Raw genomic sequence first — 25,209 nt, forward strand, 5'->3', positions numbered from 1 at the left:
ACAAGAGCCGAGCACTATTACCATTAATTACCATTACCATTAACAGTAATGCTGTTTAATTATGTTTTATGCAACAGGGTGTGGGATTGTTATGCACAGTTTTTAAACGTTCCTGATATTTCCACCGTCACAGTGCAGTAATGTATGAATAAAAATAATAATAATCAACTAAACAGTTACACTTGCAACAATTACATTTGCAGAAATCACAAACTTTGGCTCAAAATGAGCCTAAATGCTAAATAAGAAGCCTAATTAGGGATTAATATGTTGTTAATAACATTTGAAATTGTGTATTGAAACTACTTAATTGTTACAAAGAAAAATCCCTGATTTTTAATTCATATACAACAACAAGTGAGATTTCAGTGATTACTAACATATTGGCCAGGGGTGTGGGGGGAAAAATCTATTCACATTTGAATCTTGATTCAGTCTTCTAACAATTCACATCGAATCACAAATTTCAAAAATCAGTTTTCTAGTTAATATAGATATAATAGCCTAGTCCTAAAAACAATAACAACATGATGTTGTCAAAACAAAACAGCAACAGTAATGGAGGAAGAAAAACAAATACACCCTGCCCTATTTTCAGCGAGGACAAGTAATTATTGATCTTTAATAATTATGGGAAGTTACTATTATTATGGGAAGAAGGGATGCGTCCGAATCTGTGTTCGCACAGCAGTGTTGCCAAGTCTGCAGTTTTCTTGCAGAATTGGGCTACTTTAACACTGTTGCCGCGGGTTGAAGCGACCCCAAAAACGTGATATTTATCTCGTGGAATGCAAATTTTACCAGGGGAACCCCACCAAAAAACGTATATTTTACCTTGCGGAACAAGATTTTTAACAGGGTACCCTCCTCTAAACGCGATTGGGCTAGTTTTGCAAAGCAATTGAGCAATTGTAAAAAAACCTGGCAACCCTGTCGCAAAGGCACAGAAAACAAAAAACGATCTATAGAGCCACTAAAGGGAAATGGCAAACATTAGAGGCCTGCTAGTGGTTGCCTGTTATATTACATTACATAAAATTTCACTTACCACATAAACAGAGTAAAAGATGACTGATAGGATGATGGCGAATGATTTGCAGATCTGAGCATCAGAGAGCACCTCTGACAAACATCTAATCTTGTAAAATGTGTGGTAAGTACTAGGGTTGTGCCGATAGACAATAGTATCGTGTATCAGTGATAGTCAGAGATATCGGCTGTTACTGATGCCTTTGATGATAGCAAGACTATTATTATTATTGTCCGTCAAAAACAGACTAGGCGCCTATCTTTAGCGATGCAGTGCAGAGAGCCACTTCTGGGGCGCTTCAGAAACTTGCCGCAAGATGGCTGGTATAAACACAAAGGCACAAAAATGAGGGGGTGTTTCAGGTGGGAAGCATGCATTGTGTAATTGCGTGCAGTTGCTGACGCTTGTGAAAGTGTGCAATCGCTTTCTTACGCGCGCTGTTTTTCTGATTCTGTTCAGCAAAGGACGGGAGAGGATGGAAAAGGGGGGCATTATCAAAATTGAGCATATCGCCCAACAATAGTAAGTACAGCTGCTCTGTGTATACACAGAGTACGTGCGATTGCAGATCTTGAAAGTGAAAGTAAAAAGCAAGCATATTAATAACAGCTCCCTGATGCATGCAATTAATATACAGTATAATTACCCAACAATATAATTGCGAGAGATAGCATTTTTCCTCCCGTCTTGTATTTATTCCCCTTTTGGGTTTCTGTAGTACACATAATTTCCTTTCCGAACACGGTATTCGGATTCGGGCACATCTCTAATAGGAAGTGTAAAATATTTGTATTTATTAGGAAGATAATAGTTATTAGGAAACACTGATTGCTTGAATCAGGACAACCCATACTATAGACTGGTGTGTTTTTGTATCAAAATACTGGTGCATTTGATGTCCATTGTGCACGAAAAAAGTGATGATAAACCTGTGAATCATGATTAAAAATCTAAAAGTCGTGAATCGATTTTTAACCGAATTATGACCCCAGGAATCTATATGAATCGAATCGCCAGGTACTTAAAGATTCCCACCCCTAATATTGGCTGTTTATTAGTTTATTATCTACATCCTTAATTCTACCTAATACCTAAACTTAACAACTATCTTACTAACTATTAATAAGCAGCAATTAGGAGTTTATGAAGATAAAAGTCGTAGTTAATTTTATGTGGAAAAAAATCTAATTTTGTTACTGTAGTGTGGCAAATTATCACATTATTTACGTTAGCATCTCTTTTACTTTCTTGCGTACTTGCTGATTAAAATATAAAAAAGTGAAACTCTAACAACTATTGAGAGTAATAGGAACTGATAAAAAGTAAAACACCCAAATACATTTCAGTAAGGATTTTTTTTTCCTGAAAATGTGCTTTACTGTCATAAAAATTACATAATGCATGAAAATAGGCTTAACGTCTTCATGCATTTATTTTCTTTTCAGTTTGAGGTGCAGTGTGACCCGGACATTCTGACATTTTCAGGCAGTCATTGTATTAAGAAATGTAGTCAGTTTAAGATGTGATGTGGTTTTTAGCTGCTGTATGTCTCTACAGCAGACATACAGCATACATGTCGTTCTGCCCCTGCAGGTGACACGTTCAGCAGTAGCTCCGGCAGCACTCCAATCGGCAGCATGGACTCCCTCTCCTCCCACTCCTCTGAGCAGAACAGCTCCTCCAAAACCTGCTCCTCTCCACAGCCCAAAGACAAGCCCCCCTTCCCCGGCCTGCGGCGGACTCCTTCCTCTCTGTCCTCCAGTGAGCCGCAGGGCCCCACTTGCACCAGCAGTCCAGACTCCAGCTCCAGAGAGGACACAGCCCGTGTGGACTGGGAGGACTCCAGCGGGGTGAACACAGTCTCAGCAGCTGTCAGATCTTCACCAGCACCCACAAAGGCTCCCCACATAGAAGCCGGAATCAAATCAGCACAGCTTATCCGCTCGAACGCCCCATCTCTAAAATCTTTAAACGTCACAGAAGGTAGGGGCCAATAACATACATAACTGGTAAAAAGGTTTTTGTTAAAAAGACTCTTTTGTTCATCCAGGCTATATTTATTTAATCAAAAATGTAGTAAAATTGTGAAATATTATTACTCTTTCAAATAACTGTTTTCTGTTGTAATATGATTAAAAATGTAATTTATTCCCGTTATGGCAAAGCTGAATTTTCAGCAGTCCTTAGTGTCACATGATCCTTCAGAAATCATTCTAATATGCTGCTTAATCATTATTATTATCCATTTTGTTGGTTAATATTGTTGTGGAAACATGCATTTCTCGCCATTCAAAGTTTGGGCTACATAAGATTCAAAAAAAGAAGTCAAGGACACATTAAATTGTTTAAATGTAACAAGTACATTTCTAATGTTACAAAAGTTACAAAATGTTTCAAATGAATGCTGTTCTGTTGAACTTTATATTAATCAAAAAATCCTGAAAAAAATGTAGTGTTACATTTTTTAACATATTTTACAGCAAAAACTGTTTTTAACATTGATATTAATAGGAACCATTATTAATTATTAATAATGATAATAAGCACCAATAAAAACATGATAAATGAGCAGCAAGTCAGCATAATAGAGTGATTCTTGAAGGATCATGTGACACTGAAGACTGGAGTAACGATGCTGAAAATTCAGCTTTGATCACAGCAATCAATTGCATTTTAAAATATATTAAAATAGAAAACAGTTATTTTAAATTGAATTAGCGTTTTGCAGTTTTACTATTATAATGTATTTTATGATCAAAGAAATGCAGCCTTGCTGAGCATAAGACTTAAAACATTTAAATAAATAAATATTAATTGGCCCATTGTGTATGTCTCTGGAGGTCGTAAGAGCTGTGTGGGGTCTGTACACAATCTAGCAGGCGTGGAGCATAAAGACGGCACCCGATCCACTGCCTACCATGATCTGCCGCCTAAAATGGTCCTGCGTCGAAAGCTGGACAACAGCAGCTCTACCAATGGTTATCAGAGACCAGGATCAGTGTAAGTCAAACTCTCTATCAGTATCCAAACCACTGATGCTAAAACTGACATAACCCAGCTCTGTCTGTTACTCTAGAAATCATTCTCAGATGAGTAGTTATCCAGCTTTGTTAGAAGTTAGGAAAAAGCTTTTGTTGTGGGACCATGTCCACCCTGTGTGCTAATCAAATGGCCTAATGACAGATCCCAGTCAACATTTAAGGATGAATATGATGAAAAACACTTGCCAAGTTCTTAGAATTTTGATCTTTTGCATTCATGTTGATAAACGTACTATATGTATTATATGTATACTATACATACTATATTTTTTTAAAAATGCAGACATTTTTCATATTTTAAACATTTATTTTTACAAGTTTCATGAATTGAATTGTTTTGCAATATGGTCCCATTAGTTATTTTTTTGTTAGTACAATAACATAAACTAAAATATTTTTTTTCCATTATTTTTGAATCTTTTTTTATGTTGCTGTAAGAATTCCATTTATGTTTGTTTTTTATTGTTTTGTTTTTTTTTTAAATAAAAAAAATACATTTATTTATTTATTTAATCTCAGTGTAGTTGATTTATTGTTCAGAAATTATTGTCAGCTTTTATCTGTGTCTGTCAGATTTTAGAAAAACCTTACATCATGAGAAATGTAAAAACATTACTCAGGATACATAGTGAAAAAACATTGTGCAGTTTTTTCTAGAGCAGATGCTGGATCAACCACTGAAGGGGTTGATGTGACCTAGCACTGGTTTTTAAACATTCTCTCCAGGGAAGGATATATAATTTGACTTGTCATGACAGAGAAGAAAAGAAACATCACAACTCACTTAAGTAGACTTGATTCCAAAACCTTTTTATTTGCTTATATGAACTGTACATCTTTAAGTGTAGCAACATGTTGAATTGAAAAATGTTTGGCCTGTGAAAAAGGTATGCAAGTCTAAATTTACCAGTAATGAATATAGAATTTTAGAATTAATATAGTGTTTTTTTACTGTATATGTGAGGGTAAAATTCTTTCTACCTGTTTTAGCTAAATACTGATTTGTTCATTCAGCTTAATCCTGGTGACATCAGCTCATTAAGTTGACATTCCTGACATTTGGCATGGTTGTATGTTCCAGGGTGGCTGCCAGAGCTCTGCTTTTTGAGAACCCATCAGCTGTAAAACCTCCTCCCTTGGGAAGGTAACAATGAACACGACAGATAAAAACATCACTGTTTCATATATATTTGATGGCAAATGTCAAAAACTAAAACCAACAAATTCCCTTTTAAAACAGTGTATGAGCATATCCATAAATCATTTCTGATTTTAATCCACAGAGATGCCAAAGCCATATATTCCTGTGAAGCTGAACACAACAATGAGCTCAGCTTCCCACAGGGGGCTCACTTCTCCAACGGTGTGTCTATTTGTCTATCTATCTATCTGTCTATCTGTCTATCTATCTATCTATCTATCTATCTATCTATCTGACTATCTATCTATCTGACTATCTATCTGTCTGTCTGTCTGTCTGTCTGTCTGTCTGTCTATCTATCTATGTGACTATCTATCTATCTGTCTATCTATTTGACTGTCTGTCTGTCTGTTTCTTTGTCTATTTATCTGTCTCTATCTATCTATCTATCTATCTATCTATCTATCTATCTATCTATCTATCTGTCTGTCTGTCTGTCTGTCTGCCTGTGTGACTTTATATATCTGTCTATGTCTCTGTCTGTCTATCTGTCTATCTATCTGTCTGACTTTCTGTCTATCTATCTATCTATCTATCTATCTATCTATCTATCTATCTGTCTGTCTGACTTTGTCTATCTTTCTGTCTGTCTATCTGTTTATCTGACTTTCTGTCTGTCTGTCTATCTATCTATATGTCTGCCTGTCTGTTTATCTGACTTTCTGTATCTATCTATCTATCTATCTATCTATCTATCTATCTATCTATCTATCTATCTATCTATCTATCTACCAATCAATCATCTGGCTATCTGTCTGTTTATCTGTCTATCTATCTGTCTGACTTTGTCTGTCTATCTGTTTATCTGACTTTCTGTCTATGTCTATCTATCTATCTATATGTCTGCCTGTCTGTTTATCTGACTTTCTGTATCTATCTATCTATCTATCTATCTATCTATCTATCTATCTATCTATCTATCTATCTATCTATCTATGTATCTATATATATATCTATCTGTCTGTCTGTGTCTGTCTGTCTGTCTGTCTATCTATGTATCTATCTATCTATCTATCTATCTCTCTATCTGACTGTCTGTCTGTCTATCTATCTATCTATCTGTCTATCTGGCTGTCTATCTATCTATCTGACTATCTATCTATCTGTATGTCTGTCTGTCTTTCTGTCTGTCTGACTTTCTATGTCTGTCTATCTGTCTATCTATCTGACTTTCTGTCTCTCTATCGATCTGCTGTTTTGAGAATGTGTTTTGGAGGATGTTAAAAATATGTACATCTTTTGTGACTTCCGGTGATGGTTATAAAACCCATAGAGAGAATGAACTATGACTGGACTGATGCACATTGCTGCATGCCAGAGCATTAATATTGATAGAAAATAATACATTCCTGTGTCTGCTCTGTGGAACGGCCATCTGTTGTTGTTCTTTGTACACGTCAGGACTGGGATTTTATAGCTGGATGTATTTTCCGCAAGGAACACACTTGGCTGCTGACCAGGGCATTGAAACAGGTCACAGTAACCTGCTGAAGGCAGCGCCTTCCCCTCTCTAGAGCTCAGCAAACACTCAGCACAGCATAAACCTCCTCTTACCCATCAGCCTTCTCACTCTGTTGACTTTTGAAAGCTCTGCTTGTAAAAAAAAAAAAATAATAATTTAAAACCTCTTTATTTTCCAATCTCATCTGCCTAATGCTTCACAGTCTAAACAGATGCTTTGATAGTTCAGAGAAATGCGTCATTACAGGATGAGTCATTTGTAAGGTTTTGAAAGCTTTATGGGGGTAATTTATTGGAGCAAACTGACCCGATCCATCATTAATTAAAACCCTGCATATGCAGTTCACTGATGCCCCCCATTTCTGAGGTTACTGTTGTTTTGTGAAGATAATGGCTAAACAAATCACTTGTAAAAATAATGTCTTCAGTGTTTAGTTTACTGAGGACTTCTACACATGCTGCATTTGTCTTAGATGAACTCAGATGGTCAAAAGGCCGGAAAAATGTAATTGCTTTGAAGTTGATATGGTGTTCTGAGTGTTTTAGTTTAAGCTAAGCTGTTCAGCTGTTTAATCCACTAAGCAAAAGTCATAGGTCACATCACTTAGAAAAATAATAGCACACCTCAATAAGCCATAAGCTTAACAATAAGGACATTTTCTGCTGACTGTTTTTTTTTTTTTATTTTTTTTTTTTGCCTACAATTTCACTGCCCCCATCAAAACAATGCCATTTTATTTTTGGCTGTTGTTTGTGCCAGGAAACAAGGCTTTTAAGTTAACACTTAAATTTATAAGTTGTCATTTTTCTTTACTATGTACAATATTGTCTATACTATACTATATATCTAAGGCCACATTGTCGTGCCCCTGTTTATTTAAGTAATAATACTATAGATTTTTCCTGTCAAGTCTCTTCCACATCTTATTGTTTCTCATTTTCCTCTGTGCAGTGTATCCGTCGGTGGAACCGGGCTGGCTCCAGGCAACATTTGAAGGCAGAACAGGCCTCGTTCCTGAAAATTACGTAGTGTTCCTCTGACAGCGTCTAACCAGCAGAGGCCAAGCAATTCATGGTATCCATGGTGACATCAATTTTAGACCAAGAGCTTTAAGTATAACTCAGTCATTGACGGATATGTAAGTGGACTGTGCCATTAACATGACATTAAATATAAAGAGATCATGTATGGTACACAAACCTCAATGATCCAGCACAAAGGTGATTAATGTCTGGCTTGCAAAGCTTTCGCTGAGGTATGAATGTTAAAATTGACATCACGTGCTGCTTTAGTCTGGATACACAAATTCACATACACTGAGAGATCAGGAGGTGCGACGGGCTGCACTAAATGGTCCTTTTAGGTCTACTGTGTGGTGGAATACTGTAATTCTGTCAAGAGAGATCAGCTAATGGGTCTAAAAAGACAGGCTTTGTTTTATTTTAGCTCAAAGTTAACTGCCTTGAAATGAAGGAGAAGAATGTTAAACCTCAGCACTAATTATCTGAGTTGTGAATCATTGTCATGTTTGACTCAGTTCAGCCAAACTGTGCTGTGTGTGGTTTATCTCCTTATAAATGTATGTACTTTTACGGTCTTTAATGTTCAAAAGTCTGAGACCATATTTGTAGGATTTTGAACATTTTAAACTATAACAAAAAAAATCTGTAATATTTTTAGGTCACTAATCAATTAAGTAAATGGTGGTCAAATTTCCAGCTCTTTGGAACATTTATAAATCATGCTGGAGAAAATTAGTATCTGGTTTGGTTATGCAGCTTGAGTGCTGCTGACATTAAAGGGACAAAAAATTACATTTACACATTTTCAATTATTCATATTCATCACATTATGCTGTTAATATGTTTTGTAAATAAAAAAGTATGTTACTGATCAACATAATTCTACATGCAGTACTGAAATCAGCCATTCAATTTTGTTAGACAGTGAAATGTTCCAGTTTTGTGCTGAAATATCAGCACCCTTGCTTTATTCAGGCAAATCAGTGGAACGCAATTGAAAGTGTTCCAGTTATTCTTAACTGAAATGTCTAATATTTTCTGATACACATTATTAAATCTCAGTTTTAGAGCATGAGTGGATCAAGGTCACTGCAGAATGTCAAGTAAAATGTAATCTTTATAAATACTAATGAATCAAGTCTTGCTGTAATAACTTCATTGTTGCTGTTCAGGTCATGTTATTCCTTTTGAAGTTTAAAGTGACACTCTCAGTGTCAGCAACACCAATGTGGTACGTTCCGATCATCTTTTTGTCCCCATAATGAAACATTCCAAACTTGTATTATGAATTGATGAAGATCTAGATGATAGCAATTTATATATGGATGATTTTGTAAATCATATATTTTTCTGCTTAATTCATTTTTGTTCTGCCAATAAATTTATGAAATGAGACCCATTTCTTGTCTTCCATTTAAGAAAAGCTAAATCATCAGAAGTAAATCTCAGACATCAATTGCTTCATTCCGGCAGAGATCTGAGTATGGCATCAGAAGTATTTGGAAAGGAGGCGGCTGCCAGGATCCCAGTGTTCTTTCCCAATTAAATACATGGGAATGCTCCGTGCCCTTGACTGCTGATGTTGGACTGATACTCCCTTCAGCTAAACCATCAAGGTCACAGGGAGGAAATAATAGATAATTCAAAAAGTGTTTTTCAAATTTATGCTCTTGCTCTCTGATAAAGCATTTAATATTCAGTTTTAAAAATAAACATCAGACTGGATCAAATTATACAATGCTGCAGTAATTATACAGTGCTCTCTCAGCCATACAATTGAGTAATTTGTCTTTCAAACATTGTTATTGTACACAATCAGTGTTTTTTTTTTATTAGATACTTCACATGTACTTTTCATTTGACGTGACGTGAGCGGATACTGCGTAAAAGTACAATCAAGGGTGGCTGGCATTGGGCGTTTGTAAGATCTGACCATGAAAACTGTCCGCTTGACACTTATCAGAGTGAGACAGATAAGCATTTCCTTTTCGTCACACTCAGACACTTTTCCTGAAAATCTAAGATTTTTTAAAAAAATACAATTTAACCATAAATTAGAGTCTAATAGATTTCAAAAATCACAAACATTTTAGCAACATTTAAGGATTCATTAAAAGAAAGAACTTAGTTAAATCCAAATATCACATTTTTTCCACAATTTAAGACTGTTTTAAGTTATATTTTTGTCTATTTATCATAAAATGCTCAGAAATATGTAAGACTGTGGTGTTCTGTAAATAGCAGGTTTAATAATACAGCATGATACAGCACTTTTTATCCTTATTATTAGCCTATAAATGGTATTCTGGTTCTTTCTCCGAACTAAAAATTGTGGATTTTCAACTAAAACATCAGGGTCCAGTTGCATAAACATAACCATCATGTTAAGACTTGTGTCTTAAAAGGTAGTTTGACCAACTAGCGGTTACCCAAGAGGTAATCAGTCTTACTTTTCAGATTCAAATTAGACCAAACTACCTTTTTGTAACTGAATTTATAGTTATGACTAGTCTTGAAGAAAAAAAAAATAGAAGACTAAGTTTGTAAGCCTAGTCTAAGCAGTTCATGCAACCAGCCCCAGAACTTATGACTATTATAAGGGGAGGAATGTATATGGAAAGATGTTTTAATTACACCAGACCCAATCATTCTGTCTGGATCACTTGTTGTGAAACATGAGGGGTTTGACCATTCCCGCCAGCACTTTCGGCAGCTGTGACGCAATGACCTCTGACATCATCTCTGGAAACTCCACCTTCATGGCGTCGGCTTGGATGTATGTGCTCAGACAGTAGAGATTGACCTTCTTTACAATCTACACAAAGATAAAGTCAACGTCACAGTTTCGTCTATCATGCTTTGTGCATTCTGATATATGACAAGTGATGGCAAAAGCTGCTTCGTTAGTGATGTGACACCATTTCATATGAAAGTTTTGATGCATGTATTACACATTTGGAGATAAACTATTCATTTGATGTCTTTTTTGCACTAACATCAAACAGCTTATCTCCGTGTGTTGCAAAACAACAGATGAAAGGGTTATTCACATCAAGGACAGTAACTGTAAGTATAAAGTTTTATTAATGTGATTCTGATTCTGTGAGAATATGAAAGTCCACAAAACAGCTGTAATGATATTAAAATATAGCAATGTGACGCATTTGTTGGAATCACTGTCTTAAACTGGGTCATCGGATATGATTCTTTAGGGTCTTAATGAAAAGTTTGTAATATACTTTGGTTAAAAATTCTCAATGGTTGTGAAAAACAACACCGTTTTTACCTTGTCAAAATCAGCTCTGCAAAAATCAACTCCTTTCTGAGGGATTGTTCCTTTAAATGCAAATGGGCTCTGCTCGCCCGCCCCTCTCTTCTCTCTGTGGAGTGATGAGCTGCTGTGAGAGATTGATTACTTTAGCTGCATTTAGCACGTTTAGCCAGATATTCTTGTCTAACTTACATCCCTGCTCCAGCATCGAAACAATGGCGCTCAGACTGTTACTGAGGTTACTGGTCTGAGGTAAGACGCTCATGTCAATCAACTATCGTGGGAGCGGCCTCTGTCGGTGTGATGCATTTTTACAGATTAATTAAAAACCACCGCATGGATTTTTATTACTATAGGGTGGATTAGTACATACACTGCCAACACACATTAATGTTCAAACAACATGTAAAAGTGAACTTTACATCCGATGACCCCTTTAAAGAGCTTGTGCATAATAAACAGAATGTTGTTTGTTGGTGTGGGGGCTAATATAGTTATTGCTATAGTTGTCTTTATAAAAACAGTCCTACTTTATATCTGGTGGCCTTAACTACTATGTAATTACATTAAAAAAGTATTACAGTGTACTTATTGTGCACTGTATTGCAAAACGATTTTGCTGCTATTGAGGTGGTAATGTTAGGGACAAGTTTGGTGGTATGGGTAGGTTTAAGAGTGGGTTAACGTGTAAATGATGGTGTCAGAGCCTCTAATTTGAATGCATAATTTTATTTAATTTATTTAAATGTAAATGTAAAAACATGTATGTAAACAATATGTGCATTGTGCCAAATGATTAATTTAAATGTAAGTACATAGTAGTTAACTACATTCATTTCAACTAATTTCAGAATAGATAAGTAGTGTCCCTGAAATCAATTAACATTATCTTTTTTAATTACAATTAATAGCAAAAGCTAATGTAACGATAAACAGAGCTCCTCAGAAAAATGTTTTGGTAATAGGTCCCCTGCCTTTTTTTTTTTTCTTTAGAGAGAGTAGTTATTGTTTTTGGTGTGAACAGGCCTTAAGTTTTATTTTGTTCCATTGCTTTTATGTTGAGCCTGAGGTAAAAAATAGCATTGTCTTAAGAAAGTTCAGCAGCTTATTTGGTCTACAACTTTTGTTTATATTTTTACTCGTGCTGTACCTCATGCATGGTGTCCATGAGTTTGGTCAGGTGGTAGAATCTCTGTGAGCTGGCCACCACTCCTTTCTCCTTCAGCTGGATGGCTTTCGTCAACTCGCAGATGTAGTTCTGTCTCATTTCATCAAACTGTGTTTGACTCTTCAAGCCCTCCAAAGGAACTGTCACAAATACATCCATTTTAAAACATTACCAATACACTACTGCCAAAGGTCCTGTTAAGAGTTTACCACAGCATTAATGTGTTTTTGTGAGCTATTTCACCATGCATAAAATGTTCCTCCTATAAATCACAGTAAAAAAAAATATCTTCGCTGACAACATCCTGCATTGCCAGTTTTACCATCTAAACCCAGATGTCTAATAGCTAACATCGCTTTCAACAGCTTTAAGTTTAACTTAGCTACATCGTTTCTTACATTGTTGATTGAAAACAATCTATCAGAAAAATAATGTTGCAATCAGCATATTTGGAAGGCATTATTTTTGTTCTCATTTGAAAACTGTTAGCTTGGAATTGAACTTTGTTGCACTTTTCAAGGTCTCACCTTGTGCCAAACATAAATCTCTCTCTATTCATGCAGACTGGCACAGGGCCATTGGTTTAAGATTGTCCAGACTGTTAATATTCCATTCTGGAACACTGATCTGACCTGTAGAGGGTCAGTTGGTAAGAGTTTTATGGGTCAGAGAGGATTTATTACCAGTGTTGAGGAGCATCAAAGCCTTCATGCACAGGAACTCTTCCTTTGTGACTTGCAAGTTGGCAAATTCTTGTGGAACAAACTGCATAGCCAAGCACAAGTCGTAGATTGGAGACCTTCTCAGCTGATCACTGAAATGTAAACAACTGTATGAGAACACTGAGTATATGCATAATTCAATTTCTGTTGTTTAATGCATATATGTGACCCTGGACCACAAATCCAGTCATAAGGGTCCATTTTTGTTGAAATTTGTTTTTTTAAATCATCTGAATAAATAGGATTTCCATTGATGTATGGTTTGTTAGGATAGGACAATATTTGGCCGAGATGCAACTATTTGAAAATCTAGAATCTGAGGGTGCAAAAAAATCTAAATATTGAGAAAATCACCTTTTAAAGTTTTGATGTATTTACGCTGGGACATCTTCATGGAACATGATCTTTACTTAATATCCTAATGATTTTTTTCCATAAAAGAAAAATGTATAATTTTGACCAATACAGTGTATTGCTGGCTATTGCTACAAATATACCTGCTACTTAAGACTGGTTTTGTAGTCCAGGGTCACATATATACACCAGTTTATTGAATGTAGCTATTAGGATTCCTGACACTTTTCAGGAATAGGGTATGAAATAGCTCAATTTTGTCAGTGAACAGAGGTGCATCAGAAAATGTGTATGTTGTTTTGCAGTAAAAGTATGTAATAAAGCCCTTGAAATATTCACAGAAGGTTCTTTTTCGCTTGTTGCTTGGAAGTTAAAATATCTGAGTAGCAATATACTGTTAACAAACATATGTGTTTGGTGCGCTGTCCTCTTAAGATCAAAATAAACTAGGGATGCACCAGTGTATCGGTCAATTATATGGACTCGGCCATCAGCCAATATTATTAACGCAATATTAACACATTAAAGAAGTCCACTTCCAGAGCAATAATGTACTCACCCCCTTGTCTTCCAAGATGTTCATGTCTTTCTTTCTTCAGTCGTAAAGAAATTATGTTTTTGAGGGAAACATTTCAGGATTTTTCTCCATATAATGGACTGATATGGTGCCCCGATTTTGAACTTCCAAAATGCAGTTTAAATCGATCCCAAGTACGGTTGTAAACGATCCCAGCCGAGGAAGAAGTTATTTTCATTAAAAAAAAATACAATTTATATACTTTTTAATCTTAAACGCTTAAACGATCTTTCGCTAGATAAGACCCTCCTTCCTCGGCTGTTTGAAGCCACATTTAAACCGCATTTTGGAAGTTCTCGGGGCACCATATCAGTACATTATGTGGAGTTAAAATGCTGAAATGAAAGGCTAAAGAAAGAAAGACCTGAACATCTTGGATGACAAGGGCTGGGGGGGGGGGGAGACATTATCTGTAAATCTTTGTTCTGGAAGTAGATTTCTCCTTTTTATGCAGCAACATTAGCATTTGTTCTATTTTACCCTATGAACTACCCGTAGTTCAAGCCAGGGTTGCCAGGTCTGCAGTTTCCTCTTCACAATCCCTTAATTTTTTTGTAATGCGGTTTATTTATATAGCACTTTTCCACAAAGTTTGCTTTGGCAAACTGTTAATACAAAATCCCAAACTAACTTTATTTTGGCCTGATTTTGTTTCGAAATGGCGTCATACCACTTTGTTTTCCAATTTTGCTTTAAGTATACCAGGGGCCTTTACTCTTCAAAAGATTTAAATTCAGTTGTTTTTACTATTACTTACTGGTTCAAGATGAGATCAGGCGCAAAGTACAGGCAATCAGTGGTGACATTCTGAAAGGTTCTCCAACCCAGCGAGAACAACATCAAACCCATCCAGGAATACTGGATTAACGTCATCTGATCATTGATGTGCAAACTGCGAAAACCTGTTAAACATAGCAGTACAATAAAAAGCTTTATTAAAGCCTTTGAACTCACTTTTTAAAATTAAGGTTCCAAAAGGAGGTTTTGACAGCAATGCCATAGTGAACAGTTCTTAAAAAGAATCACTTTTCTTCTTTTTTGTGAAAAACATTTTATTAATCTGAAGAATCGTTTCCATTAAAGAGAAACTGTTGTGCAATGGAGAGGTTCCACAGTTAAAGGAGAAGTTCACTTCCAGAACAACAGTTCACAAATAATTTACTCACCCCCTTGTCACCCAAAATGTTTGTCTTTCTGTTTTTAGTCATGAAGAAATTATGTTTTTTTGAGGAAAGCATTTTGAACTTCCAAAATGTAGTTTAAATGCAGCTTCAAAGGGCTCTAAACGATCCCACCCGAGGAATTATCTTATCTAGCGAAACAATCTGTCATTTTTTTTTTGGAAAAAAAAATTTTAAATACTTTTTAAGCACAAAAGCTTGTGTAGCACAGGCTCTGGGATGCGCGTTCTTGACACTACGTAACTTTACTATTGAATCACGCCTAAAGGTCATGCGGAACGTAGGCGGAACTACAGACCCAGTGTTTACAAAGCGACCGCGCAAAGACTAAGAAAGTGCTGTAAACGCTGTGTACAAACAAAAAGGTACAATGTTGTCCTCCTCTCAAGTTGTAGGGGGAAAAAAAAGGTGTACTTTCTCGCCATACTCAGTACACAAATGATGAACTTAGACGTGATTTGTAGTAGTAATGGGAAGTTCGGATCATTTTACCGACTTGGACCTTTGAGTCTTGTTCAGCAAAATTAATGAAACTTTTTTCGAGTCATTTCGTTCATTTTAGCAAAATATAATTAAAATGTTATGTGTTACTTCCCTAACACATCTACTGCTTACACAAACGTTGATCACACTACAAACAAGACAAAACTATAATGCGATAAGAAACAGAAAAGATTAATTCATTGTTTACCTGGGTCTTTAGTCTATGATTAGCTCACCTTACCTCTTATCTGACAAGTTTTCGGGTTTGAGTCGTTCGTTCATCACGTGACAGCCCCATAAGATGAACAAAGGACTCGAAACAGGTGAACTAATTCCAGTGCAGAACCTAATAGGATGTTGCGCATGCGCGACTGAATGAATCACTCCCCGAGATGACTCGTTCTTTCCGAGTCACATTGAAGATTCATTCAAAATAAAAGAATCGTTCAAGAACAGCCCATTACGAATTCTTAGCATCGTGGACACGCATCCCAGAGCCTGTGCTACACAAGCTTTTGTGCTTAAAAAGTATACAAATTTTTATTTTTTGCAAAAAATGACGGATCATTTCGCTAGATAAGACCCTTCTTCCTCGGCTGGGATCATTTAGAGCCTTTGAAGCTGCATTTAAACTACATTTTGGAAGTTCAAAATCGGGGCACCAACGAAGTCCATTACATGGAGAAAAATCCTGAAATGCTTTCCTTAAAAACCATAATTTCTTCACGACTGAAGACAGAAAGACATGAACATCTTGGATGATAAGGGGGTGAGTAAATTATTTGTGAACTGTTGTTCTGGAAGTGGACTTCTCCTTTAAAGAAGCCGTGATTCCAATAAAGAACCTATATTTTTTCAAAGTGTAATCTTAAATGTTTATTAGGCTGATTGTAACGGTGATACCTGGAAGAGACTTGGACCATCTGACAATCCAGAGCAGCTGCCTCTCGCAGAGTCTGTTGAGACTGTTGAGGAGAAGGTGGGGAAGCTCTGGTTGCGAGTTGTCATAGCCAGAGTAAACCACCTGCGGCTCAATGCTTTCCAAGATGCTGATCATCTGCGGAGACAGCTGCAGCTCACGGATCGCCGGCATACGGGGCAGGGAGGACACAGCTTGACCATCAGCCAGCAGGGATAATGGACTCTGGAACATCAGGGATGGACTCAACCCCATGACCTTTACACCTGCAAACCGCTTCATTTTACGGCCTAAAAAACCCACAGATGTGCTGTAATGAGGGCTCATCTTATACATCTTGTCACATTTATGCAATATGCTAATGCACTTTAGAAAATTAATTAATAGTTGGGAGTCTTCAGGGTGGAAGCCAGTGTGTTATTTGATCTTCAGGGTCACAATTTCTTTCAATACAGAAAATATGTTAGGCTTAGTTGCTTTAAGTTGCTTTAGTTAACATTACTAGCAATTTTAATAAAAATGAATCATATGAAAGATACCTCCAAGCATCATCCCTGCCTGGTAGCACTTTCTAAGACGACAAGCAGGACAGTTTTTCCTCCTGATTTTATCAACAATACAGTCATTTCGTCCAGCACACAGGTAGTTGTGGTGACCTAGACAAGTGTGAGAAGAAAAAAAACCTGTCAGCACAGATGCACATAACCAATTCCAGTTCTCCATCGGCAATCATTGGAAGAACATGTTTTTAAAGGAAGATGATTTGGAGAGTACAGCGAAGAAAAAAGAAAGGTGCAGAGTGAATTGGTTTAAAGCAAGGCTGACAGGGCATAGTGACATGGCCACGGTCAGACATAGTGGCTCTAACATATCTCTCTTTAGAGATAAGAAGAATAACAAGGCAGAGAAAGAACACGGTGAACACTGGTCCAAATGATAATAACAGTCTTCTGGGACACTGTATACACCGTGACTCACATACATAGAAACATGATATAACATTTTCTCTCTGCACCAACACTGAAAATATTAAAAAAAAAAACCCATGCAACCACAATTTATGTTTTATAGCTGTTTGCTTCCACATCACCCACTACCAAAAATTTAGTCTTCATCTACTAGGACAATGAAGATTTTTGTCCAATCAGTTGATCTCTAGAATAAGATTGTCCCGCCCCCAATACCATCTTCTAACCAGTGGCAAATCATGCTCATGGCTGTGAGGTAACCGAAACCCTTAAATATGTCCCCCTCAATATGTAACTTCCTGTTTGGGAAGTTTCCTGTTTATGAAGTAAATCAACACAGCAGAGAAAAACTGCAAATTATTAAGACAATGTTGCTTACCCTCAACAGCTCTCTTGAAAAACACCTTGCAGCTTCCACAGGTAAGAACTCCATAGTGGCAACCCGAAGCCTCGTCTCCACATATAACACAAAGTCTTTGAGATGGAATCCTAAATGTAAACAAGACACAATGTTCTGAGGATGGTATCTCCAAAGCAATGGTTTGGACCAAATGGTTTCAAATCTTAAGATGTTTCATTTATGCATTTTGCAGACACATTATCCAAAGGGATTTACATTGCATTCAAGGTACAAATTCACTATTTGTTAATTCTTGCTTTTCCTGGAAATTAAACCCATGACATTGCTAGCACCATAGTGTACTCTTTGAAATGACACACAAACACACACACACACACACACACACACACACTTCTAAGTGTTCCACACATGTCCAAATAGGGTCACTGTACAATACGTTCTGACCTCTGACTTACTGATCAAGTGATTTTTAATGGTTAGCTCATTCAGTGCTAAACTAGATGTGCTTCTGGAATCATTTTGGTTTTGGCTCACACCAAGTGGACCCCAAAACCTTAATGTGCCAGCTCTGTGATGTACATTGTAAAAAATGTTTTTTTGTTTGTTTCTTTGTTTGTTTTGTTAGCATCGTTGATCTGCATGACATTTATTAGAGTATGCCAAAAAACAGATCAGAAAGAACAGAAAAGAATAGAATAGAATCAAGAATAATTAGACAGAAATGATAAGTAACACACCAAATTAAACATTAGATTTGGTCACACTTTATTTTAAGGTCAAACTCTCGCTATTAACCAACCATTAAATATGACTTCTGCCTTAATAAAACTACTAATTTGCTGCTTATTAATAATTAGTAAGGTAGTCGTTAAGGTTTTTTAGGCATTGGGTAGAATTAGGGATGTAGAATATGGTCATGCAGAGTAAGTGCTTTATAAGTACTAATACCAGTATGTTACGAATAGGCACTCCCTATACTAGTCTTACTTTAGATTTTAAGTAGAAAGATATATAGTATAATTCTTTCTCTGCGATGTTATTCACTTGTTCACAACCTATAAAAGTAATTTTTTACAGTGTATGACTGAATCAGTTAGTAGCCAAAACGAACAAGCGTCAAATTAGCGTCAAACTTAAGCTGTATCGTTTGTTTAGAATTTCCATTCAGCTCCAGATATTAAAGTTCAGTAGAGAACTTCTTGTTCCATTACGCACATTAAAATTAAGTATTTATTTTAATACAATAAATGCAAATGGTGACATTTCCAAAACGATTATTATTCGGAATAATTAATTAACACTACACACATCATTTTAATTCTACGTCTTTAAACAATTCAAGGTTATTTTGCTTAAACTCAAGTCGTTCTTACCCTGGGAATGCCGTGTAGGCTGTCTGTGCGCGCGGGATGAAGCGATCTGCTGGAGAGTATCCAGCGTGCTCTTCATTTGTGCTCTGATACCAGAACGGAGAGTCCGCGGGTGAAATCCATTTGGAAACGTCCGTTTTGGACATCATGCTAGCTGCGCTCGTTCCATCGAAATTCAACACAGAAGGCGAGAATACTCTTCTCGCATGTGGCAAAACCAGTGCAGACTGATCCATGTCAAACTGAAAGTTAGAAGAACTGTCCACAGCTACCTGTTGGACAGCTTGAGATGAAAGCAAAGCTGAAGACTCCTCAATAAACTCACACTGCTGTTTCCTTTCGCCTGGGTCGTAGCAGCTTTCCAAGGCGCTGATGTTTAAGCCGAGATCGAAATCAGGGTTGGGTGGCTCCATGATGAGACACTGCTCGTTCTCTTCTTTGACAAACGCACTCTCTGAAACATCTGTCTCACTGGGCAGAAGCGTTTTTGCGCTCCACTGTCCGGTTTCGACTTTCAGAAATTCATCCATGTGATCGGTGTACGTTTTGGTCCCGAGAGGCAAGTCAAGCAAAGAGAGCTGATCCAGAGCGTCGCCGCTTGATCCAGGCGGAGTGCTGCGTAAAGACCCCGCGTCTCCAAAATTACGCACGGAGACCCTGCCGTGCCCAAAACTCCCTTCCTTTAATGTTTCCATTAAACTACTTATTCCAGTCCTCATCTCTGTGGAATCAGCGAGAGAAGTGTTCACAGTGTCCATTTTATTGTTAGTTTTGGTTTCCATAATCATAAACCTGGCCGGCGAGATGCGTCCTTACTGTTTGGTTAGATATTTTGATCTGTGGCGTATAAACTTCTCGTACTCCTTGTGGTGAGAGGCAGTACAAACGTGTCTCTGCGACTATTCCCAAATCTAAACCAATAACTCGGAAAAAATATGCTTTATTAATTAGAATATTTATTTTACAGTATTTTATAACAGTACGCATATATTTATATATGACATTTAATATGATCTTAGAAATTGATCTATTTTTAATACTAGAGTTAAGGATAAAAGTCTATATTACATCAAATCAATACTTTGAAGAAAGAGAATTTCAATTACATACAATCAAATACACGTCTCATGTAAGAATGTGAAGAGTGAAGTCACCAAGATCGTCACGGAGAAATGGTGGTCATAATGTAGTGAAATAAAATGATCAAATAAAATAAAATAATATTATCCAACATGATCCAGATATGCTCCAGATATGATATGAATGTGCTCAGCACGACTGGGAAAAGAAAAGATGACCTTCTAATTTATCTACGCAGAAGTTACGCATGGAGTAGGCTTGACAAGCGATTAATTTCCAGACTGAATATGAAAATTATGTACTAAACTAGCCCTGTTTGCTTCATAATTAAACTGAAACGGTCTGTGACATCTATGCTCGGCACCATCTGAAAAACTTACTAAGAATATAGGCTGGTTTTATATTCCGAATGATCTTTGTTTGAGGTCACTCATCAATGTGATGTGAACATCCTGTACCGGTTCCAGAAGGCCGGTTAAGGGCTCTCTTGATTTTTGAAGCTCATTTCCTCGCAGCAAAGCATCATTTGCTCTTCACATCAAATCATTTTCCATTTTCCACTAAAGCATTGTTAGTCCAAGTGTCTAATGCTCAAGTTTAATTATATTTTTAAAGTAAAAATTTGGTAGCCTATTATTATTAGCCCTTTATTATTATTTTTTTAATGTTTGACTAATAATAAGCAATGTTCTATGAAATGCAGGTTTTCCATTTACTAAATTGAGCATATTATTAATAGAAGACACCAACCTTTGTTTAAATCCTAACCTCAAAGTATCTATATAGTTTTTACCCTGAAATATGAATATCAAAGCATTCTGATGCACTCTGACTGACTTCTAATAAGGCCAAATTGCTTATGAAGCATGTAAAAACAATTTGTTGAGTCAACTTAAAATAATTTGTAACCTGGCTGCCTTAAAATTTTAAGTTCAGTCAAATTTTAAGGCAGCTGGGTTACTTACCCATCTGTTAAGTTTAGCAAACACAAATATCTAAGTTGTTACTTAGTACAACTTAACATTTCAAGTTGACTAAACTTATTTTAGTTGACTGAACTTAAAATTTTAAGGCAGCAGGGTAACAAATTATTTTAAGCTGACTCAACAAATTGTTTTTTATTTTTTACGGTGTATGCCTGTTTCCGCCACTGAAAAAAAAAACCTTATCTCACAATTCTGACTTTTTTTCTCGGAATTGCGTGATACAAACTGGCAATTCTGACTTTTTTATCAGAATTGTGAGACATAAACTCACCATTGCGAGTCATAAAATCAGAATTGCGAGATATAAAGTCGCAATTCTGAGAAATACAGTCGCAACTGCATGATATAAACTCGCAAATGCAAGTTATTGAGTCAGAATTGTGAGATATAAACTCGCAATTCTCTAAACATATCAGTCTTTTTTTCTCTCCATAACTGGACTTTATAACTCGCAATTGCGAGTTTGTATCTCATAATTCTGAGGAAAAAAGATACAAAGTCGCAATTTGCGAGAAAAAAAGTCAGAATTGCGAGTTCTGACTATCTCGCAATTGTGAGTTTGTATCCCGCAGTTCTGACTTATTATCTAGCAATTCTGACGTCTGTGCGTTTATATCTCACAGTTCTGAGAAAAAAATTCAGAATTGCAAGATGTAAACTCGAAATTGCGAGAAAAAGGTCAGAATTGTGAAATAAAAAGTCACAGTTTGTTTGTTCAATTTCTGTCTCTGATAAATTCATTTACCCATTAAACTGCGGCATTTAATGCTAGTACGAACTAGCATTTATACAAAAGATTTATAGAATATATATTCTGAAATAGTATATGATGTAATAGAAGAATAATGTGCACATGAAGTGCCTATGGCAAATATTTATTTTCCTGAAATAACTAGTATTTTTCATATTACTTTTATGACTGGGTATTTAAAAAAAATAATTAACAAGTAAAATCTGGAGGTTCGAACATGCACATAAAGTGAATCGCGCACAGGACTGGAGAGAAAGTGAGGCTTCGTTTTCACTGGTTTCGTGATTTATCAACACAAGCCTCGAATCGAGGCTTCATCTGGAACACCGAAGGGGTCATCGGATGCCCATTTTCCACAAGTTGATATGATTCTTTAGGATCTTAATGAAAAGTCTATAACATACTTTGGTTAAAATTCCTCAATGTTAGTGTAAAACAACACCCTTTTTACCTTTTCAAAATCAGCTCTGCATTATTACATCCAACACCTCAATTGCTTAGGAGCCATTCTTGTTTACGTCCCAAAATAATGGCGATCAGACTGTTACAGCTCATTCAGGGCAGGTCTAAGATAAGACACCAGTGTCAATCAATCTATCGTGGGACCGGCTTCTGTGGCTTTGACATCACACAGACAAGAAGCTGAGAATGGCTTGATTTGAAAAAGAGGACATTTTTTTTACAGATTAATTAAAAACCACTTGGAATTTGTATCCGATGACCCCTTTAACACAAACTCTGATGCCTCAGTTCAAATGTCACATCACTAGTCATTTAAGATTTAGCGATCCAAACTTGCTAACAATGTGAGAGCACAGCTTCAAACAGCACATGTTGTCCCTGAGCACCGTAAGGACATCTCTCATAAAGGTTTGCAAATTTACAACATAAACACTGATCCAAAAACCACGAAAAAACTTTGCTAATTAGCACAAAAAATACTTTTGGTATATTACTGCTGCCTCATCACCGGAAGTTGTACCCACGTTCTGTTTTTACAGTAGCGCCCCTCGGAAACAGGTCGGAAACAGACCCAATAATCAAATCTTTAAGAATACTGCTAATAATGACAGCCCAATGGCGACAAAACTTCCCTGTTCTCCAAATCTAATTCAAAGTGTTTTTCTCTCACATCAGAGTGCTCAGATGAGAGGGTCAAAGTGACCAAACTGGTTCTTTTCTTCCCTTTCCTGCATTTTGAAGGCATTATTTCCTAACACCTTGGCAACCATGCTTCAATGAGCTGTGACATTCATGTGACAAATTTGATAAGTAGTATTTCGTGACCTATTATTTATTGATTTGGTTATTATACAAAATATATATATATATATATATATATATATATTTGACTTTTAATTCTGATTGGTCAATAATTTAATAAAAATGTCAAAACCAATGGATATTTCAATATTTTTTCAATATTTCATATTCATGTGTTTATGTTTTGGTTAAGTAGTAATGTAACAACAAGGTGCATGTACGATGAGATTCACAGGAAAAAAAAATTCAAAGTGATATTAGAATTTAATTTAATGGATGTAGCTAAGCAAACTGTTGTTGAGGTCAGAGCACTGGTAGTCAAGTCAACCGAAGCTGATAAAAGCTTTTCACCTCAGCTGTCTATTTCTGACTCATTTCCAAGCAGAGCAGCACCTGGTAAATTATATCTGTATAGGCTGCACTCAGCACACAGGTGGTGGGAAAAAAGGTGTGAGAGGCTCTCCAGAGGTCAGGTTGAACTATGTGTAACATCCCTGCCTGTTACTGTGAGACCAGAATTTAAAATAGCCTATGTGTCGTAATAGACATCTATTACAGAAACCTCTAGGATGCATTGTTTTGTTTGTAAACTACCTTTCCCCGTGATTTAGTAGTGATCAGAACCTCAGGGCTGAACAGAATAACAAGGATGGCCATGTACATGTTTCACACACTGTGGGAGTTTCTAAAAAGGGTCAGTAAGTTGAACTCAAACGTTTCTTGCAGTGGTTTAGTGTGGTGGTTTCACAAGTTCTCATTTGGGTTCAAATCAGGTGAATAAGGGGGCCTGGTCATTATTCTGTCATCTCTGAAGCTTTTTCTGGCAAGTCTAATGTTGGGATACTTGGCTGCATGTGATGGAGCATTGTCATGCATTAAGATAATTATTATGCACACACTGTATTATAATATTTTGTAATACACTGATATATAGCAGTCAACATTTGAAGTAGATCAAAACTTTCATGAAAGTTGTCCTAAAAATAAAACAATACCCGTTCTTGTCGTAGGACAACATGGATGAACTGTTTTGATCCACTTCAAATGTTGACTACTGTACATCCAAGCAAAAGTCAAATCGAAGGAGGATTTTGAATGGCAGGTATATGTATGTTTTAGGTCAAGAGTAATTTCAGAAATGTATTTACTTTTTTAGATATATATAAACAGTGATAAGAGATAAAATTACCATTAATGTTAATTAACAAGGTAATTAGAGGTATTTTTCATTGTTGAAAAATTGATTTTATTGATTTCAATTTAGTTTTTTTTTTTTTTTTTTTTTTTTTTTTTTTGCTTTTCTGAGAGGTTTTGTGGCAAAATAATAATACAAGACAAAAATAAATGTAGCTGTGGTCTCTATGGGTTCATATCCACTGGAAACTGCATCACTTTTGAAGGAATCATACTTTATTGATTAAAATGACCTTCTTGGCCATTATCAAGGCCTTCATCAGACATCCCTGTCTCTGTGGGTTCAACCAACTCAATAGCACCTCATGTGGTTGTACAAATAATGGCCCAACAAATTCAAACACTTCAGCCACAGTTATCAATGCTACTGAATTAAATAATAATTTTTCAAGTTAAAGTGTCATTTTAAATGGAAGATAGCCTGGCCAGACTCAAACATTTAACCTATATATATATATATATATATATGCATGCTCGGTCAAAAATGAGATAATGATACTTAGTGAATGGCCAATTTCAAATCCAGGTCATTTACCAAAAAAAAAAAAAAAAATTATATATATTATATATATATATATATATATTTTAATATTTATGACTTTTATAGCACTATGTGCTCACCAGGTTTTTTTCACCACCAGTTTTGAGTTTTCGATTAGGGTTTATAATATTTGGACAGGCCCCTTTTCTAAGCAACCCCGTTATAGCTTCCCAAAGGGTAAATTTCAACTTTTTTTTTTGATAATTATTGACCTAGAGAGTAGACCAGGTACAGTTGGTACACTTTTTGCTTTTTACGTTGCCA

At 36.2% G+C, this 25,209-nt stretch overlaps 2 protein-coding genes across 12 annotated transcripts in view; one reads left to right on the forward strand and one right to left on the reverse strand.

The window, feature by feature from the left end:
- The window catches only part of LOC127180894 (rho GTPase-activating protein 42), a 126,566-nt gene extending 117,415 nt beyond the window's left edge, over positions 1 to 9,151 (forward strand). For 5 of the 10 annotated variants that reach the window (XM_051135269.1, XM_051135271.1, XM_051135270.1 and 2 more), the window contains 6 exons: positions 1,490 to 1,552; positions 2,624 to 3,013; positions 3,871 to 4,030; positions 5,153 to 5,215; positions 5,355 to 5,434; positions 7,686 to 9,151. In XM_051135269.1, coding sequence (XP_050991226.1) covers positions 1,490 to 1,552; positions 2,624 to 3,013; positions 3,871 to 4,030; positions 5,153 to 5,215; positions 5,355 to 5,434; positions 7,686 to 7,774 — 845 coding nt within the window. In that variant the 3' untranslated portion in view covers positions 7,775 to 9,151. The remainder of the gene's footprint in view (positions 1 to 1,489; positions 1,553 to 2,623; positions 3,014 to 3,870; positions 4,031 to 5,152; positions 5,216 to 5,354; positions 5,435 to 7,685) is intronic. The other 5 variants (XM_051135275.1, XM_051135277.1, XM_051135276.1 and 2 more) reach the window with 1 other exon arrangement.
- Positions 9,152 to 9,431: 280 nt separating this feature from the next.
- pgr (progesterone receptor) lies at positions 9,432 to 20,564 on the reverse strand. Of its 2 annotated transcripts, none has more exons than XM_051135287.1 (9): positions 20,241 to 20,564; positions 19,134 to 20,041; positions 17,779 to 17,888; positions 16,971 to 17,087; positions 16,416 to 16,721; positions 14,606 to 14,750; positions 12,879 to 13,009; positions 12,178 to 12,335; positions 9,432 to 10,571 (listed from the first exon to the last, which is right to left on the reverse strand). In XM_051135287.1, the coding sequence occupies exons 2-9, from the start codon at positions 19,916 to 19,918 to the stop codon at positions 10,416 to 10,418; spliced, it is 1,908 nt and encodes a 635-aa protein (XP_050991244.1). In that variant the 5' UTR covers positions 19,919 to 20,041; positions 20,241 to 20,564; the 3' UTR covers positions 9,432 to 10,415. The 2 variants fall into 2 exon arrangements, 1 of the variants encoding a protein (XP_050991244.1); XR_007829709.1 differs by adding an exon at positions 11,043 to 11,154 and having other exon boundaries at positions 10,485 to 10,571; positions 19,134 to 20,564.
- Positions 20,565 to 25,209: the final 4,645 nt, after the last annotated feature.

This window comes from Labeo rohita, chromosome 18 (assembly GCF_022985175.1).
Source record: "Labeo rohita strain BAU-BD-2019 chromosome 18, IGBB_LRoh.1.0, whole genome shotgun sequence".
In the NCBI taxonomy this organism is placed as follows: domain Eukaryota; kingdom Metazoa; phylum Chordata; class Actinopteri; order Cypriniformes; family Cyprinidae; genus Labeo; species Labeo rohita.

Excerpts from the sequence above, each read along its gene's own strand:
- pgr (XM_051135287.1), bottom strand. The coding sequence starts at position 19,918 with ATGATTATGGAAACCAAAACTAACAATAAAATGGACACTGTGAACACT. Across the intron at positions 17,889-19,133 it reads GCCTACACGGCATTCCCAGG|GATTCCATCTCAAAGACTTT; the intron begins GTAAGAACGACT and ends GTTTACATTTAG. Across the intron at positions 16,722-16,970 it reads GGCAGGGATGATGCTTGGAG|GCCGTAAAATGAAGCGGTTT; the intron begins GTATCTTTCATA and ends TGGGTTTTTTAG.